This window comes from Pezoporus flaviventris, unplaced genomic scaffold (genome assembly GCF_033815535.1).
Source record: "Pezoporus flaviventris isolate CSIRO_AGI_PZ_B2104156 unplaced genomic scaffold, CSIRO_AGI_Pfla_v1 ptg000090l, whole genome shotgun sequence".
NCBI classification, from domain to species: Eukaryota; Metazoa; Chordata; class Aves; order Psittaciformes; family Psittacidae; genus Pezoporus; species Pezoporus flaviventris.
In genome coordinates this window covers 159637-179366 of record NW_026892638.1, presented here as the reverse complement: position 1 = coordinate 179366, position 19730 = coordinate 159637, and the positions used below count along the sequence as shown (strand labels likewise).

The window sequence follows — 19730 nt, the reverse complement described above, 5'->3', positions numbered from 1 at the left end:
ATTCTGATGGTCTTTGTACCGAAGAAACACAAAGCAAGTTAATATTTCGTTTAATTTCTGCTTGAAGGGAAAGGATCCACTAGTGACAAGAGGGCAACGCTGCTACAGGGAAGAAGATTTTCTGAGAGAAGTCTCAGCTTGGAGGACAGCTCTCCAGTTTCAAACTTCAAAACAGTCTCTCTGACCCTCAGCACCTTCTTTAAGCAGGTAACGGATACTCTTTATGTCTGAAGCTTTCTCAGTGTTATGGAGTAGTGTTATAAAGATATTGATTTTTCCCTTTCTCCTGGTAGGAAGGAGACAGGCTCAGTGATGAAGATCTGTTCAAATTTTTAGCTGATTTCAAAAGATTGTCTTCCTTACAGAGAAGAATTAAGACTTTACCAGGTACGCAATTATTTTTGGATGGAAAAGGATATATGTACTTTTCTCCCCTAAATTGTCCTGTAAATTCCAACCCCAAAATACACTTAACTTGGGGTTTAAGTGTATAGTATGTGCTAGTGTGGAATTTCCTGGGTTACCAATGTCCACCTGAGCACAGATGCTTTTGAAGTTTTTTTCTGTATGACTGAGGATGGAGATTTCTATTTAGTTTGATATTCTGAAGTTATTTGCTTTCTTCTCTAATTTACAGTGTATCTACTGGATATGTTTATTATTATTCCAACTGTTTGAAGACAGTGCTTAAAGCAAATTTCAAAGATCGTTGCTATTTCCCTGCAATATTTTTAAATGGGTCATATTTTACAGTGGGAGATGAAAATGTGTAGACATTTCATCTTACTTGAGTATTTGGGTCAATGTTGGTTAACAAAGTAGAGAAGCAGCGATGGCGGTTGGCTACTGTCAAAAACCTGACCAGCTTATTTTTTCTTTTTATATAATGTACAGCTGAAACTTTCCTTCAGTTGTTGTAGAGAAACCTTAAAAAATATGAACTGAGTGCTAAGCTGGTTTGCCTTTTTAGCTGATTGCCAGAAATCACAACAGAAAATGTAAATTGGAAGTCTAGTTTTGCTTGTGTAAATATTATTGGTATTAACCGTTAACTGCTCACCACAGCAAGCCTGGCTTTCCTGGTGGGTGGTGTCTACTTTGGCAGAGATTAATCAAAGCAGAATCTGAGTAGGTGAAGTGAGAGAGAACTGTATTAGACATCAACCCTTCTATCTTTTGTTTCCCAAACAAATTTTGTATTACATTGTGTGAAAGATACTAGAACATCAACCCAGCCTTTAGTATTCTTTCTTTGCTGTTTCTTTGAAATAGTACAGGGTAGACATAAAGAGCTATATATTGACTTAATTGTAGGGCTGTATGTAGGCTACTTCCTGTGTATATTTCTGTGCTTTCATTCTCATGCCACCTTCAAGTGGAAGAGCCAGTTCTTGTTTTTGCACTGTTACTATGTAATCTCACATATTGTTTTCATTTTTCTTTTACTATACATTGATTATTTTTTTATATCTTTGCTGAGATTTATGTGTTTTTTTTTTAAAGGAACACTTAAACTGGAGATTTCCCCAGCTCCAGAAAACCTTGGTTATTGTCTGACACCAGAATTACTACCAGTGAAGCCTTTTCTAGAAAACCGTAATCGTCCTCACAAAGAGATTTTGGAATTCCCAATTAGAGAAGTGTACGTTCCCCATACTATTTATAGGTAAGAAATAACATATATTTTTTTAATTTCTTCAGATCCATTTCCAAAAATAATTGTGATTTAGTTTGTGGTGTTTTTTTCTCATAAATAGAAACTAAAAACATTTTTTAAAATATTAAAGACTATGTGTTAAACTGATGATTTAATCTTACTATCCATTACAAGGTAAAAAAACCTACAGGAAGTTCTATAATATATTTACTAATCTAATTTTGTTGTCCTTTGAAAATTTTTCTAAAATGTCAAAGGAAAAAAGAAAATTCTACAGCTTTCACTGACTTTTCTGTTCTGTGGGTTTTTTCCCAGTAGATTAACAGTTTTGGTAAACCTTTGTGCTGGGTGCTTTCTACCATTAACTTGAGTCATCTGAGAATCTGAGGCAGTGTTGTGTTGCTCTATGTACTTTTTCACCATGAGCTCTCAGCTATGTCTTTTTTTTTTTTCCTTAGATTTGTTCTTTTCTGGTTGTTTCAAGGAGACCATAGTGTTCAGTAGCATGCAGCTGAGCAATTCCCAAACTCTTTAGTGATCTGTCACAGCTGAGTTTCCAAGAAGAAATGAATATCAAAAGAATGTGCTTCAACATGTTTGTGCAGCATAGCAGTGCTAGTGAGCAGTGATATCGGTAATAGCTAACTAACAGTAATTCAAAACAGGTGTATCACAGTGTTATAGGTACAGAAATACCAGCTTTTATGGGACCACTGTGTTAGTGAAGGCATGGCAGTAAAGCAGAATTCTTCTTACAGCAGTAGTTGGTGCTACTGTAAGGGACTTTCCTGACCTGTAAAGCAGTAGCTGGGTACTGAACTGCATTAGTGGCAAAGATGTGACTCTCAGAAAGGAATCAGAAATTAAGGGGGGATGTAAACCTTATTCACCTCTTGCAGCAGAGATTAGCAAAGAGCCAGCTCTCCTGCCCACTCACTTGACTACACTAAGGAGGGAAAAAAGGAAGAACAAGACTTGTGGTTCAGCACATATCAGAACTACAAGGCTTCAGACTAATTTATCCTGGGGAGGTGTGCCACACCTTCATGTGAAAATGGAGAGACAGTTTGGCTGTTGGTGACACCTACAATTATTTTTTTTTCTTTCCCCAGTTTTTAGGGGGTTTATGAAGACATTTCTATAGGGGAAGTAGTTTTTATATAATTGAAAATGCAGATGGAAATGAACTTCAGTAATGATGCCCTTTTTTTAATGAATTTTCCTATTTGCTGTCTGGCCACAATAAGGAGTGGCTTTTGTCAACTCTGGTGTGCAGACTCATAGTGTCTAAAGGTCTGCTTTTGAAAATTAAAAGATTAGCAACCTTTGTGTTCCTGAACTAGACAGTTGAGTCTGCACAGAATATTCTCCTTTACTTCTCACCAAGGTAAACTTCTGCAGCCAGACTTATGAATATCAAAGCCACCATGCTGAAAATTAACGTGTACTATTCCCAAAGCAAGTTTGGGTGTCTCCACACTATCCCTCAGTTGTTAGGGGTGTCTGTGTTGAATACATACACTCACGTTAGACAAAATGCTTGCTATAACTCAACAGTTACACTCTTTGAGCAAGAGTTTATACCCAGCATACTTAATCTCTTCAGACTTCTTGGTCTCTGTTTTGATTTTCACCCTAAATAAAAGTCTTGATAACAAAACAAAAGTAGGATCTGTTCAGACTAGCTTGTAATAATGAAGAGAATATCTATAAAAAATAGTCGCCTTCATTAATCTTTACCTTTAACTAGTGAATCAATGGTGATGACGCAACTGACATGCCATAAGTGGTGTTAGGCTGTGAAGTAGCAACTCAGTTAGTTAATACCCCAATAAAATCTAAAGCTAGTTGGTTAGATACACTGGGGAAAAGGTGGAAAAATGCAGAAATGTTGCCTTGCGGCAACAAATATGTTCAGAGTGAGAAAGGGGAGTTGCTAACTGTAACTGTTAATAAACTCCAGCAATAGTTCCCCAGAAAGTCTCATGAGGCAGCTTTGCAAATATTATGAAACAGCAGAGTCTGGAACTTGGTCCAGTCCAGGAAGTAATACTTGTATTTGTGCAGTGTGGTTGAAAGCACCTCCTTTTCCCACAAGCCAGAATTACCTAGCCACAGCTCAAGCACTCTTGCCAATGCTCCATTTGATAAGCAAAAGCATAGTTAAGGCAATGTAGGCTAATGTAGTCAAAATCACAGAATCATTAAGGGTGGAAAAGACCTTCAAGATTAGTGAGTCCAACCATAAACCTAACACTACGAAGTCCACCACTAAACCATGTCCTCAAGTGCCACATCTACACATCTTTTAAATACCTTCAGGGATGATGACTCAACCACTTCCCTGGGCAGCCTGTTCCAATGCTTGACAATCCTTTAGGCGAAAACATTTTCCCTAATACCCAATCTAAGACTCCCGTGGCACAACTTGAGGTAATTTCCTCTTGTTCTATCACTTGTTACTTGGAGTAAGAGATGAACATCCACCTCCCTACAGCTTCCTTCCAGGTAGTGGTAGAGAGCTATAATGTCTCCCCAAGCCTTCTCTTGTCCAGACTAAACAACCCCAGTTCCCTCAGCTGTTCCTTTCAGCAGCTACCTTTCCGCAGCTTTGTAGCCGTCTAGCATCTCAATGTCTTTCTTTGAACTGAGCACAGCATTTGATACATGGCCTCAGCAATGCCAGCTACACAGGGACAATCACTTCCCTGGCATCTTCTATATGACCATTGCTCTAGTTTTGTGCTGGTTAGAGATGCTAGCACTTCTAACTTCTTCAGAGCAACAAACGTGGAGATTAGCATCACTCTTGCGCGCAGGGGAAGGAAACCGCTTAAGCTAGATACTGCAGTTTCAGACAGGTGTGAGCGTGTCTTGATGTATTCTGCTCCTCAGTACACTATTTCATCTCAGTGCAAATAGCTGCCTGCCCTTTTCCAAGCCCTATAATCTTTTCTGGGCATTTACTGTACTATCTCAGCAGTAAGAGGTTTCATGGAAGGTTTCCTGATTTTTCTTTATTTTTTTACTGAGATAAAAGTTACTTTGTCAAATACTGCACAACAAAGCAGAAACAAGGAAGCCAAAAACTTCACAAACAGGATTCTGGGAGTGCATGCCCCACTTCCACAAGCAGCTTGTTTGTCACAATGCTTTCAGACAAGGTATTACACCTGACTCCTCATAACAAACTTAATTAATTATGTAATATAGGCAGAAGGGAAAACATGCCACCATGGCATGGTGATCTCTGTATAGTCAACTGAGCAGAGACTCCAGAGAAAATATGGATTTGTCTGAGCTTCCAGATGAAAGCAAAGCCTATAGAGAAACGTGTAATTATTCCTTAAAAAAAAGAATCACATGCAAATAGTTTAATTAGAAAGGGTTCAGTTCAGTTAATTTTGACATCATGAAGTAAATTCTTGAAAACTATCTTCAGCAGACTTTTAAGCAAGTATAATTCAAAATGCAGCAAAAGCATTTAAAAAAGTCTTGGTAAATTTGTGTCTTGAGTAGCTGGTAGCTCTCTGTATGAAAATCATTAGTATAATATCTGCTTTCACATTCTGAGCACTTTTATACTATTTAAAATCTGTCATATACTAATAAAGTGTTTTGCCTTCCAGAAAACCCATGATGTTGTCATTTTAATGCCATTGTTCTTCAGCTTTAATGTTAGTTTTGTTCTTTGCTCTGCTCTATGGAAATAAAAGATAGTGTCAGTAAGAAAATCTTGTTAAGGAAAGCTTTTGAAACAACTGAACGTATTTGCAAATTATTTATAATGTACACCGAGTAAGGTAGTACTACCTTACACTGAGTAAGGTAGAATGAGACCATTCTTTTCCCACTTCTTTTTCCCTGTCTTGTAAAGGGTACCACTACTGCTTCTGAATAGCCCTTTTGCTTTTTGTAAGCACATCTGACTATTTCTGGAGGTAGAGCTCTGCACTTTCTGTGGGAGGAGGGAGGGGAGAAGTTTAATCACACTGACCAAAAATAATTGCTGTGATGTTGTTTGAATGTTTCTGCTCAGCACAGAGGCTCAAGGGAGACACAATGCCTCCTGGAGCTTGTCATGTCCTATGAGCATGCTAGGTGTCCTATTATTTAAAAGTCAACAGTATATGCTGCCCTGGCACCCTTGCTAACTGACATGTGGAAATGCTCCTTGTCATTTGGAGGGTATGGATGCTGGCAGGCAGTAGCACTTATGCAGTGGTCAGCAATGGGTTTACAATTCATGCCTGTGTGAAGGAACCTCTCTTGATCATCTCCACACCTCCCTGCTTTAAAAAAATCAGTCATCACTTTCATCTCTGCAGGATATTCAGAGTCAGCATCTGTCTGTTCTTCTGCAGTGCCGATAGGTTTGAAACACATGTAAGCAAGATTGCTAAAACTGCTTGAGCGTAAGTGGCACAAGCTTTAGCTCTTCAGTACAGTACCTGCTGGGATAATGCTTCCTTGGTTTTATAGTCAGCAAAGAGCTCTCTGTTTGTGATTTACATGTCTTTCATCTCAATTCACATCTAAATGTAAAATCCAGTGCTCAAGGACTTCATATGGATTTGTGACATCTTCTGGGATGCAGATTAATGAAGCAATGACTGGATTATTTAGCCTCTCCTAAATACATTTCTTCACATCTGGCAGATGTAATATTGATAATATCCTTCGTTTAATATGTCATTTCCCCAAGCATAATTCAGTGGAGGTTACTGATCTATTTCTCTGTTTCACTTAGCTTTTTCTAATATCTTGGAAAGAATTTGGCTGAGTAGAAGTTGCATTTAAGAAGGTAGAGAAGAAAGTGCATTAGTGTGGCAGGCAGGAGTACTATTCTGGACAAAGGGAAAGGCAAGTTAACATGCAAGTTTCTTTGCTAAGGCATGTGATGGCTGACATAGTGCATGTTGCTTAGCAGAGTAGCTTGGACTGTATAGTTGAAGCCTATTTTCACATTGTGAAACATGGCAATAAGGAGAATTAACCACAGTGTTTGTTCCAGGACTTGAGATGTAACAAATGGAAGATGGACTGTCTGGCTTAATGACAACATTTTCTAAAGCTGCTCTACATTTTCATCTGATGATGGTGCTGAGGAGGTATTTGTGATAAGGACAGGGAGATATTGTGTGTAGCTCCTGACTGTCGCAGACAAAAGGAGAAAATGAAAGCCCATGAGTAGTTCTCATTGTTTCTCATTGGAAGCCAGCATGCTTCCACCAACACTAGTCTTATTCCTTATACTCAGAGGACAAACAATGAGAATCCTTCAAAAGTCTAGGAAAATGGGATATTAAATAGACATAATTGTGATGCCAGACTGCAATCCAGATGTAGCTGAACTCTCAGACTTGCCATACACTTGGAGAAAAAGCTTTCCATTAGCATTTTGACTTTTCTACCAGAACTGCTGGAGTTTGAACTTGGAGGACCAGCTATGCTGCTGAATTCCCCACAAAAATTAAAGGTGCTTTTTAAGTTTAGTGATCTGTCAATATATGGAAGCTAGTAAACAGCAAAGAATGTATTTTAAAGCATTAATTCATATTCATTACTAAAAGGTGTTTCAGTTTCTAGAATGATAGTTCAAAATTTCTTGTTTGTGTTTCGGTTACTGGTACCGCTTTTTGATTTGCACAATATAGAAATATCTGCCATTTTTTTTGCTATAAACCAGAAATGTATGAACTTCAATTGCTTGTTTTATTTGCTGGTTTACTTGTTTTATCACCTCTGAGTAATTCCTTCCCCCTTCCAAAATCTGATTTTTCACAGCTGAGGAGGGAGCTGCTTCCTTGATAGATTCCTCTTTTCATTATGTCAAGAAGAGATATTAATTTGTAACTGGGAATTATGCATTAAAAAAAATAAAATGAAAAAGATGGGAAGACTGCCTTCATAGCTTCTGCATGAGAAACCTTAAACACAGCATGTTCTTTGTGTCACAGCAAGAACTTAACTTTTGAAATTAAGTTGTGGCAAATGATCTAGGTGGAATTAAAGGAGAGAAAGAGGAATCAGCAAAATGCTAGTTTGTGCACTTCATTTTGAAATGCAAATACTTGGCATTTACCCATTCTATTCTTCCTTTTCTTTCTTCCAGAAATCTCCTGTATGTTTACCCCCAGAGGCTGAATTTTGCTAATCGACCAGCTTCTGCAAGAAACCTTACTATCAAGGTCCAGTTTATGTGTGGTGAAGACCCGTCCTGTGCAATGCCGGTAATAAATGCTGAGATTTCTTAGCAGACTTTTCCTTACATGTTTTCCTGAGGAACCTCTGAAGAGGTAACTCAGTGTGTTCTTTCCATCACCATAGTTTTTAGTGTGGCTTCTTAGGAAGCCTAACATTAGAGAGCTTGTGAAGCTTGTCATTCTCATCAGAAAGCAGGGCCTTACCCACAGCAGGGAAGACTTGGCACTCAAGTGGAACAGAGGCATATTTACTCCTTCTTATCTAAGTCTTCCTACCTTATTTTCAGAAGAGTGACATCTTAAGTCAGTGCTGTATTGGAAAACCTAATGGAAAATTCTCAGAGACCTTTCAAGAGTGTTGTAGTCTATCTGCCAGTGTAACTTCTCCATATGCACTATGTATACACAAATACTCAGGTGTTAACACTGGAAGGTAGAAGTTGGGATCTTCATTGCCTTAATCTGAACAGGTGCACTATCATGCAGTGTAGGTAGAGTTTTCCATGTTTGAGACAAGCTGTCTATTACCACGTATGTGTCTGGTACTAGCAGAGCAGGTAGCACTGTCTGTATTCAGGTTATTCAACATTTCCCATTATAAAATCCTCTTTTCAGCTTTACCAGACTTCAGATGTTCAGTTTGAAGTGTTCTATCCCAGGTGTCTGCTTTAGCCTGAATTTTTTTTGGAACTTTTTAGACAGTGCAATTAGCTATTTTAGAATGACATTGTGACAAGATCTTTTGTGATTTTTTTTGTGTTAGAAGGGGAAAAAAAAGAGTGGAAATACTACTTTGAGGAACTCTGGTCTGATTTTGAACAAGTCTTTGATTTGTTGGAGCAAGGACTGACACCTGACCAGTCTTTATCATACTGCACAGTACATACTTCACATCCTTACTCCACGTGACCTCTGGAACTGAAATCAGAGCATCATCATGGTACTTCCCCAAGCCACATTTTTTCCAGAGCTGGAGCTGTGCCATGCAAATATAGTACCATCTTTTACATCATACTGCATTGTTGGTTTCCTTAAACTCTGCTCATATTATGATTAGGTTTTGACAAACACTTTTGACAAATATTTTGAGGGCTCCCTTTAAAGCTACTGGATTCCAGGACCTTAACATGAGGCTGTGTCTGCAATAAGGGAAGCACGTCAAGCACCAAAAATGCCTATTTCTCTTCACTGATTATAAAGGAACTTTGGACCTTTAAGGTAAAGTGAGATGGATCTCACCCTAAATGAGCAGGCTGCAACTGAAAAATGAACTTCAAAAAAATACTTCTAACTTTTTAGAATTTAGTTGAAGACAATGTGACAATGAGTAAGAGGCTTACCATAACTTTATTCCTGCAATTCCCAACTCTTTAGCCTGACAGGCGAATGCAATGTGAAGTAGTCAGTGGCTCTGGAACTAACGTCTGCTCCATTTTCCTGGTGTTTTACCCTGAATGGTGTGTGAGGAAGGTGTTTGGTAGTAAGACATTTGTGTCAATGTGCAGAGATAAAATTGGAAATTAATTTTCAGCCTTCAGGTACTGCCTTTATACAATATTCATACAAGATTATGACAATTAGGTGTGTTTGACCTGACTGCTGTTACTTTATTTCTTCTTAATGTAGGTAATTTTTGGGAAATCTTCAGGTCCAGAATTTGTGCAAGAAACATATACAGCTATCACATATCATAATAAGTAAGTATTGTTACTATTTGTGTGACTTAAGAAGTATTAATCATGATCTCTTTACGTAATTCTTAGTCTATATAATTCATCAAGCAGTGCTGGTACTAATCCATTTCAAACATTTACATTCTGTCTAGTATCTAATTCATACTGCTACATACATTTGTGTAAGTGACCTTTGCATAACAAATCATTGTTTTTCATGTTTGGAGCTTTTCAGAGGTTGGTTGAAAATGTTCCTAATCTGAAGATTAAGGAGGAGAAGCAGGAAGCAGCAGCAGAAGCTTGTAACAGTGTTCACTGTGATGAGTTCATATATCCAGAAGAGCTGAAGGGGCCTCATTCTTATGAATTGGACCTGGGATTTAGGATTTACAGAATAAATACATGGGAAACCAAAATTAAGATTGAATATTTTTGAAAGTATAAAGGTGAAAGATTCGAGCTGATTCAAAGCTGTAGGTAGTTCATAAATACAGCTGTATATGTGTATATATTTTCAGGACTTACACAGTTTTTAGAACTATGGCAGATAAAAGCCTTCTGGCAAACTTGCTTCCTACTCAGTCTCATACTTACACTGGAAATGTGCTTTGCATTTTTTTTAAACAGGTCACCTGACTTCTATGAAGAAGTGAAAATTAAGCTGCCAGCAAAACTCACAGAGAAACACCACCTATTGTTCACATTCTATCACATCAGCTGCCAGCCAAAGCAAGGAGCATCTGTGGAAACCCTCCTTGGGTACACAGTAAGTTCCACGCGATATATAAGTATGTGTGCATGTATATATGTGTAACTACATCCTATGCAAACAGACTCTTTCCTTATCAAGAATTTCATCATGTATTCCCTTTCTGGTTATGATAATAAATCAAAACAAGTAGGTCACAGAAACAAGATGCACCTGTGCTGTTGCATCCTTACCCTATACTTTTGCGTTAGGTGTCTTTGAAGTTGATGAATTCAGCTGACAAAACCGAAGTACGCACCTGAATATTTGCAGCAAAGATGCTTTATAGCATATAGCCTAATTTTGTTATATTCTATTTTAGTGCAAAAAATCCCAATCCTAAAGCATACGCAATTACAATTATTTACTATTACCTAACACATTCATATACGCGGTATTTACTCATATTTTCAATTAGGTTATGTATGGCATATTGTTTATGTTCTAAAGTGTCTTTTACCCACAGCAAAATTGAAACAAAGGAAGAATCTAGAAGGTAAAATATAATTCTCTTGCAGTCATTATCTTCTTGTTGAGACTAGCATGTTTTAGCTTAAGAAATACATATCGTAGCATAGTCCCTTAGACCTTTTTATTTATCAATCAATATTTTTAACTGAAGAGATTTTAAAATAAAAGGAAGGCATAGATAATGATAATACTTCAGATTTGAAAACACTCTAGTGCCATGGTCAGCAATTGAGCACTAGGGACAGACAAGTGCTTTCTATGTGTTCCTGATTTGAAGTTTGTATTTGTTTTTTTTAATATGGTGAATACTTTCAAATGGGCTTTCTTTTATAAACAGATGTAGTCCCACCAATGTCAATGGGATTAGTAGGAAGCAAATTAGTTTGTAGTTCAGGAGTGAGACTTAACATAGACGAGGAGCTTCTGTTCACCTAAATACAAAATATTCCTGCCTTGTGATACTCAAATGCATAGCCTCTTTCAGACTTGAATAGAAAAATTGTGTCCAAATATCAACAGAGTTATGGTGAGTCATTCTGTCCTTTATTTTTATGGTGAACATGACCAAGATGTTCAATTTATCCTTAGCAAAATTTCAATTCTCTTTATTTTTGTCAAAGTCAAGGATCAGTCTATTCAAAACATATGATTTTTGAAATAAAAGCATGGACTCTAGGACATTCTTCTGGTAAGATTTTCAGAAAAATATATGTCACACATGAAAAGCCTTGTGTTTGTTTTCTTCAAACAGAATGGTTTGTAAAGCAGGCTTGTATATTTTTCTACAGTAGCCATCAGTGAATTAAAAATGCAAAGAAATTACTGTTGAATTGGTTAGTACAGAGAAGCTTGGGTCAATATCTCATTTGTTGTTTTGTTGACTGCACATAACAAATTAGATAAATAGCTCTAATCATATATAGTCATGAATATTGCTGTGTTTTCATTTGTTTCAGTGGCTGCCAATTCTGTTAAATGATCGTCTTCAAACTGGACATTACTGTCTTCCTGTTGCATTGGATAAGCTGCCTTTCCACTATTCAATCCACTCTCCTGAGGTAACAAAGAAAAACAAATAGTATTTGCCTAATGTAGAAGAACAGCATAAGTGTTTTACAAACTAACATTGCTGTCTGCCAGTAGACAATGGCTCCCTTTTATATTTTAAAAGGGGAAAGCTCTAGAGAAAAATGTGTTGCTATTATTGCCACTGATGGCATTATTATTTTATAGTGCTATACTGTGTTTTTTAGATTTAGTTATCCAAGCAAATCCTTATAAATTGTCTAATCAGGGGTACATTTGTTTAGAGGGTGTCAAGTCAATAATTTGCTTTCTTCCAGAAGATGATTTGCTCATTTTTTTTTGTGGCTGTGTGGGAGAGGGAGGAGAAATTGAATCAGGTGCTGCTACTGGAGCAGAAAACCGTTCTGTCTGAGTAAATATGGCAAGTAGGAAACTGTCCACAGGGTTAAACCTGCATCAGATCACCATGGAGTGCCTTTGGCAGTGCTTTAACTGGGAAACTTCTAACCTTAAATATACCCCCTCAGAAGATACACCCCTGTTCAATGTGTCAACTTCTCTCCATCTAGTCTATGAGAACAAGAAAGTGCCTAGCTGTGGTCCTCTGTATGTTATTGAATTGAGATACCTAAAGGGAAATTAATAGTGTGAATGCCCCATAGACTTCCACATAAACAGGCTTTCAGTTTGATCATTAAAAGGAAGATGACAATTCCCGTATTTCTTTTCCATTACAGAAGGTTCCATCTCAGACACAGCCTATTAAGTGGGTTGAAGGACACAAGGGTGTTTTCAATGTTGCAGTGCAAGCTGTTTCATCTGTTCACACTCAGGTAATGCATCAGAATCAATATACAGCTGTAGTTTCATTTCAAAGAGAATTCAGATGTCCAGGCCGACTCAGGAGGTTTATGAAATGGAAATGTTTAAGCCCACGCAGGTTTAAAAGCAACTAATGGCTATGCAAATAACCTGATATCCTCAGTGAATTAAATCCTTTGGTGAAATAAAATTTATTGGTACAAGTGAACAAATGAGCACTCTCAGCAGCAAGTCACATCAAGCAATAGGAAGTCTGGTGTCCTCTTAGCTCAGCAAATGTCCACTTAGGCTGTGCTTGAAAGATGCTGGCAGGGCACAGTTCCAGTTTCTGCAGTCTTCATCTTCTTTTCTGCAAGGCTGGTTTAGACAATGTGTCCACATCTGCAGAGACATAGCAGCTCCATGCCTCAAGGGGCAGGTTATGCTGCCAGAACTCTTCAGGCACCTCAGCTGTCAATGCCACATAGTTTGGGGACACAATCTTAGTGTTGAATGAGAGCTCTATGATTCTGGTCATTTAAATGTAACAGGAAATTGGAATTTTGCCATATTATTGGGATACTGGTTTGAGGCAAGGCAGCTTTATTTTGTTTCTGCTGCTTTACAGTGCCTTCCCCCATCAATCCGTTCTAGTTAACCCTAGTAGCAATGTCCTAACAACTGGAAGCCCTGTGTCTGAAGCTGGTCTATGACCCTTTTGCAGCATGGTTTTTAAATGTAAGTAGGATATACTCATAAGTCACATAACTTGTATGTAGCTGGAATTTAGGTGCGATGACAGAGGGACTATAGACCTATGATGTGACAGAATTTTATTAGCGAGAAGAAACAGTCTTTTCATGAAATGAAGCAACCACTCTAGTGAGAGCTTTAACTTTTCTGCTTCTAATCTGATCTAACCAGAGTCTGAATTTGAGCCAGGTGAAAATGAACAAGCAAAAAGCTGTGACAGCTGTTTTACAAATTGATCTCTAGGACTAGCCACTACTGCAAGCTAGAAGGGTGAAAACACTTTCTCTCATCCCATCAGGTGGGACAATCAAGTTTGCTTAGCTAGCAGCAGCCTGAGCTATATGAACTGCGTTAACTGCGAGTGCACTGTATTTGCAGGACAATCACCTGGAGAAGTTCTTCACCCTGTGCCATTCTTTGGAAAGTCAAGTGTCATTCCCCATTCGACTGATGGACCAGAAGATTACAGAGGCTACACTGGAGCATGAACTGAAACTCAGCATTATTTGCTTGAATTCTTCACGCCTTGAGCCTCTTGTCTTGTTTTTACATTTGGTACTAGATAAACTATTCCAGCTGGCTGTACAACCCATGGTCATAGCTGGCCAGACAGGTATTTACTGGTGCATAACCTTGAAGTGGTAATGCAAGCAACCTAGAAATAGGGGCAGGGGGAAATGGTTGCTAAATACCCAGACTCAGATTTGATGTTTGGGGTAGCCCACTTCAAAAGGAGTTGTGCTTCTCAAAGCACAGTTTCACTACACAGTTTAATTAGATTTAACTGAGTTCCTGTCTTCTCTCCTTTCCCCCATACATATAAGACTCTCAGACTCTGTTGGAAGGTATGTTAAATTGTAGAGGCTTACTTATATGAAAATATAGGTCAAAAAGTGGGCTGTGGTTTAGCTTTGTTTGGAATTCAGTTGTTTTGCAACAAAAGCATCAGCAAATCTTTTATCCTGCAACTGAGATTGCTGACTGCACTGTATCCTCTGTACAAATATCTTTAGGAAGAATTGTGTGAACACATGAATGGAGAGGGCATAGTAATGCACATGGATTTTTCTTTTACTGAGTCTCCCAGTTATCCATCACAAGTATTAACTCTGGAAGGAAGGCACACTTGGAATGATGTAGTTTATTTCTTGTCTCATTTTGGTAAACAACACTTGTCATCCCCTATAACAGGGGCTTTGAGCAGCATGGTCTAGTGGAAGATGTCCCTGCCATCTGCCCCTTTCTGACCTAAACCATTCTGTGATGGTTTAGGTTCTTTCTGACCTAAACCATTCTGTGATTCTGTAGTCTGTGAAAAAGCCTGCTAGCTCGTGTTTATCTGTCAGCAGGAGACTAGTGAGTCTTGGTGTTCTTTGTATTTTATGCGAAATGTGTGAAGACTGCTAGAAATAGTAATTAACAGTTACACTCTACTTTTATGTAGCACAAAGTGATGGAGTAGCAATGATTGAGTTGAAAGTCAGCTTGTCTACTGAAGAGTGGTTATTTGCCTGTGTAGACCTTGGATCTGGTCAGGTTGCTGTCTAGAGATCTGAATTTGTTAAGGATTGAAGTAAAGCATTACGGTTAGTTGTTAATGGGTTTGATGAAGTATGATTTGTTGTTGTTGCTACAAAGAATGCCCTCACCTAATTATATTGTATAATATAGTGCTGAGACCAATTCTTGCCTTTGTTTCACAGCCAACTTCTCACAGTTTGCCTTTGAATCTGTGGTTGCAATAGTGACCAGCCTCCACAACAGCAAAGACCTGAGCAAAGACCAGCATGGGAGGAACTGCCTCTTGGCATCTTATATCTACTATGTATTTCGTCTGCCAGACCCTCAAAGAGAAGTAATCAAGCCAGGTAATGTTGGTGCAAGGGTTGCAAAAATATTCTTTTTTCTTGATACATGCTATTCAGAATGGTGCTTTTGATGAGGAGTTAGGGATTTGGCTTATAAAATAGCAAGCACAACTTCTCAGTGCCTACTGTTTAAGCACATCTCTGTTCAGATATGTAATTTTTCTCAGAGGAAGGGATCTCAGCACTACTACAAACTTGCCCTCCATAATCTCTATCTCTCAATTATTCATTTAAGGGGCAAGGTTGAGGTGAAAGGACTCCACAGCTATATGCAGTGCTGTGTTTTCATGAAGGTAGGAAGTGAGAGACATCTCATGAAGTCACTTTTCATGAAGTGAGAGGCATCTCCTAAATTGAGTCTTTCTCTAGAGGAATTTTCTCCAAAAACTAAAGTGGTGTTAAGATGCTGATTTCTTACTGGCCTGTACATCAGTAAGCTGCTTTCCATGCAAACTTTCCATGCACTAGTGTAAAGTGGTGTAGGGTCAAGCTCTGCCAATTTGTCCATTTCATTAGAGGTGTCATCAGGGGATAAAACCCTGTATGTTGGCCAGCAGATTGAGGGAGGTGATCTTTCTCCTCTGCTCAGCATTGGGGAGGCCACACCTGCAGTACTGTGTCCAGTTCTGGGCTTCTCAGTACAAAAGAGGTATGAACATGCTGAAGAGAGAGCAGCCAAGAGTGACAAAGGTGATAAGGGGACTGGAGCATCCCTCCAATAAGGAAAAGCTGAGAGATCTGAGACTCTTCAGCCTGGAGAAGAGAAGGCTCAGGGAGGATCTTCAATGCATACAAAGACCTGAAGGGAGAGTGCAAAGATGACAGAACCAGGCTGTTTCCCTTGGTGCCCAGTGACAGGACCAGAGGCAATGAGCAGAGACTGAAACATGGGAGGTACCCTCTGTCTGGAAACACTTTATTCTTGTGAGGGTGACTGGCACTGGCACAGGATGCTCAGAGAGGTGGTGAAATTTTTCACCTCGGAGTTATTAGAAAGGCATCTGGACATGATCCTGGGCAACTGGCTCTAGGTGACTCTGCTTGAGCATGAAGTTGGATCGGATGACCTCCAGAGGTCCCTTTGAACCTCAACTATTATGTTATTCTGCTGCAGTCCACTGTCCTAAAGCCTAAAATCCTAAAGAATTTATCTGAGTGATTACTATATATGAGCTGACTTACCACCAAGTAGCTGTGGGAGCTAAAGAAATGTGGGCCCTTTTCTCTTTTAAATGTTCATTTAAATCCCTCTTGAGGGACATTTAGACTGATGTTAGGATGAATTAAAATCTCTGATCTTACCTACACTTAGAAATTATTTATCCTGAAAAATAAAGTCCATGGGGAGGCTGAAAACTAGGTAATCATTTAGTGAAATTCCTGCTGGCAGTGATCTCTGCTTTCTTGGATACTTTGGACATGTTAAATCTTATGTGTTGAAGGTGACATTTTGTGTTTAGGCCTGTCTTAAGGTACAGGAAATTAAGAAGAGTTGATGGGAGAAAATGAGAGTTAATGTAGTAGAGCTGCTACTCAGGTAGCCCAGTTAAGATTTAGTTACTGCTTTTGTTACAATCACCCATGCACTTTGTCCTTCTATGCCTATGTAATTGTTAATTATGCAGTTTGTAGCAAGACTTTCAGAAGCTTAATGCTATTTGAAGTGTTGATGCTGTATCAGCAGTGAGCAAAGCTTGCTTGAATCTAGTTTTTGTCTCATATATATGTCTTTTAGTCTCAGTTCAAACATCTTCCTATGGGCAGGTGCAGGCAGCAGTGGCATTTCAACAGAGTCTCGTTATTACACATTTGGACGCACTTCCGCAATGTCTGTTGGGAGTAAACTCCTTCAGAGCCGAGTGATCAGCTGCAGCAATCCTGACATTGCTGTTACACAAAGTGCTACTGATGAGGAAGTCAAAAACATCATGTCATCCAAGGTAAGAGAACAAGGTAAAATATCCAGGGAATTGTGTGGACCCAGACCTAATCATCCAGATTTGTTCTGTGATGGTAGGGTTTGCTTCTTATAAATGCACTGTATATATCACCAGAAGCACTTGTGGTTTAGCTGATTTGGCATAGGTAAATGGTAAATCCTGTTGCTAAATTCTGATTCTCTTGTCAGTGAAAAGAGCAACAGGTAAGAACTCTGTCTTTTATTTGAGACACAGACACTCCACAGAGGTGTTTTCTTTTTTAATGTGCCTCAATCTCCTATTCTTCCTGACATTTATGTTCTGTTCGCATTTGGTGACATGGCCTGGTCCAGGTGCACAGAGTCATTGTGAGAAAGGACTACTACCACTTACACTGGGAACAAATTCACTTTCTAAAAGGAGTGAAAGACTCCTCAGAAGAGAAATAGTTTTCCTAAAATGCACTCATAATTTATTCTTGCTCCTTTTAAGTCTTTTGGTTGGTTGGTTGACTGGTTGGTTTGGGGTTTGTTTTTTGTTTGTTTTGGCTTTTTTGTTTTGCTTTGTTTTTTATTTTTCAAATCACAGAGAAATGTGTATGATAGCAGCCCCATGATTTTGTATCATCTATAGTACAGATGATATTTTGCAGATTTTGTAACTGGGTCTTTCCAAGTACTTTATTCAACCACAGAGTGAAACACAACTTCCTCTGTCTTTCTTATCCACAGCTACATGTGCCACCAACAGCTTGCAGGATAGAAAGGATGATGATTTCCAAAAACTTGAGTTTTGCTTCTCTGATTGGCACCTGATGCTTGCCAGTCTACAGCATCCCAGACTCATCTCAGGGCTTGGTGAGGGTGGCTGTGCTTAGCTGTCTGGGCAAACCAAAATCTAGAGCTCCTCATTCAGCAGGAGCTGGGAAGCTGTGCCTCTGAGAAAATCAGGATTTTTTGCCTGTGTAAGGAGCCTCCTCCTAGCTGCAGCCCTGGCAAAACTCCACAGCAGCATGTCTGCTGAGCTCTGAACTATATCCCCCCTCGCTTCTCTTTGAGTGTTACCTATGTAAAATACTGCTTCTCAAGCAAGTTATTTCCAGAAACATTTTGAAGTCTTTTCTCCACTGAATGATCACATGCCTCTCCAGTTAAAGTGAATGAGTGCTTATCTTCAGCAAATTAAACCACAGCTAGTAAGATGCCAATCTATTTGATTTGTTTATACGGACATACATATTCATCCATAGCAATTTTTAATAATGTAGATTTGAACATAGAATCATAGAATCATTAGGGTTGGAAAGGAACTTAAGATCATCTAGTTCCAACCCCCCTGCTGTGGGCAGGGGTGTCTCACACTAGACCGTGTCACCCAAGGCTCTGCCCAACCCAGCCTTGAACACTGCCAGGGATGGAGCATTCACAACCTCCCTGGGCAACCCATTCCAGTGCCTCATCACCCTTACAGGAAAGAATTTCCTCCTTACATCCAATCTAAACTTCCCCTGTTTAAGTTTTAACCCGTTACCCCTTGTCCTATCGCTACAGTCCCTAATGAAGAGTCCCTCTCCAGCATCCTCATAGGCCCCTTTCAGATACTGGAAGGCTGCTATGAGGTCTCCACGCAGCCTTCTCTTCTCCAGGCTGAACAGCTCCAACTTTCTCAGCCTGTCTTCATATGGGAGGTGCTCCAGTCCCCTGATCATCCTCATGGCCCTCCTCTGGACTTGTTCCAACAGTTCCATGTCCTTTTTATGTTGAGGACACCAGAACTGCACACAATACTCCAGGTGAGGTCTCACAAGAGCAGAGTAGAGGGGCAGGGTCACCTCCTTCGACCTGCTGGTCACGCTCCTCTTGATGCAGCCCAGGATACGGTTGGCTTTCTGGGCTGCAAGCACACACTGAAGCTGGCTCTTGTTCATTTTCTTATTGACCAACACCCCCAAGTCCTTCTCTGCAGGGCCACTCTGAATCTCTTCTCTGCCCAAGCTGTAGCTGTGCCTGGGATTGCTCCGACTCAGGTGTAGGACCTTGCACTTGGCATGGTTAAACTTCATGAGGTTGGCATCAGCCCACCTCACAAGCGTGTCAGGGTCCCTCTGGATGGCATTCCTTCCCTCCAGCGTATCAACCGAGCCACACAGCTTGGTGTCATCGGCAAACTTGCTGAGGGCGCACTCAATCCCACTGTCCATGTCAGCGACAAAGATGTTGAACAAGACCGGTCCCAACACTGATCCCTGAGGGACACCACTCGTTACTGGTCTCCAACCAGACATTGAGCCATTGACCACAACTCTTTGCATGCGGCCATCCAGCCAGTTCTTTGTCCACCGAGTGGTCCATCCATCAAATTGATGTCTCTCCAATTCAGAGACAAGGATGTCGTGTGGGACAGTGTCGAACGCTTTACACAAGTCCAGGTAGATGACATCAACTGCTCTACCCCTGTCCATCAGTTCTGTAGCCACATAGTAGGCCACCAAATTGGTCAGGCAGGATTTCCCCTTAGTGAAGCCATGCTGGCTGTCACCAAGCACCTTGTTGTTTTTCATGTACCTTAGCATGCCTTCCAGGAGAATCTGCTCCAAGATTTTGCCAGG

General features: G+C 39.6%; 1 protein-coding gene across 3 annotated transcripts in view; it reads left to right on the top strand.

Annotated features, from left to right (window-relative positions):
• The window catches only part of DOCK8 (dedicator of cytokinesis 8), a 97290-nt gene that overhangs the window by 34555 nt on the left and 43005 nt on the right, over positions 1-19730 (top strand). For all 3 annotated transcript variants that reach the window (XM_061475843.1, XM_061475844.1, XM_061475845.1), the window contains 11 exons: positions 68-207; positions 294-387; positions 1504-1666; positions 7773-7890; positions 9490-9560; positions 10164-10302; positions 11712-11813; positions 12519-12614; positions 13714-13948; positions 15039-15203; positions 16968-17143. In XM_061475843.1, the coding sequence (XP_061331827.1) occupies positions 68-207; positions 294-387; positions 1504-1666; positions 7773-7890; positions 9490-9560; positions 10164-10302; positions 11712-11813; positions 12519-12614; positions 13714-13948; positions 15039-15203; positions 16968-17143 (1499 nt within the window). The remainder of the gene's footprint in view (positions 1-67; positions 208-293; positions 388-1503; positions 1667-7772; positions 7891-9489; positions 9561-10163; positions 10303-11711; positions 11814-12518; positions 12615-13713; positions 13949-15038; positions 15204-16967; positions 17144-19730) is intronic.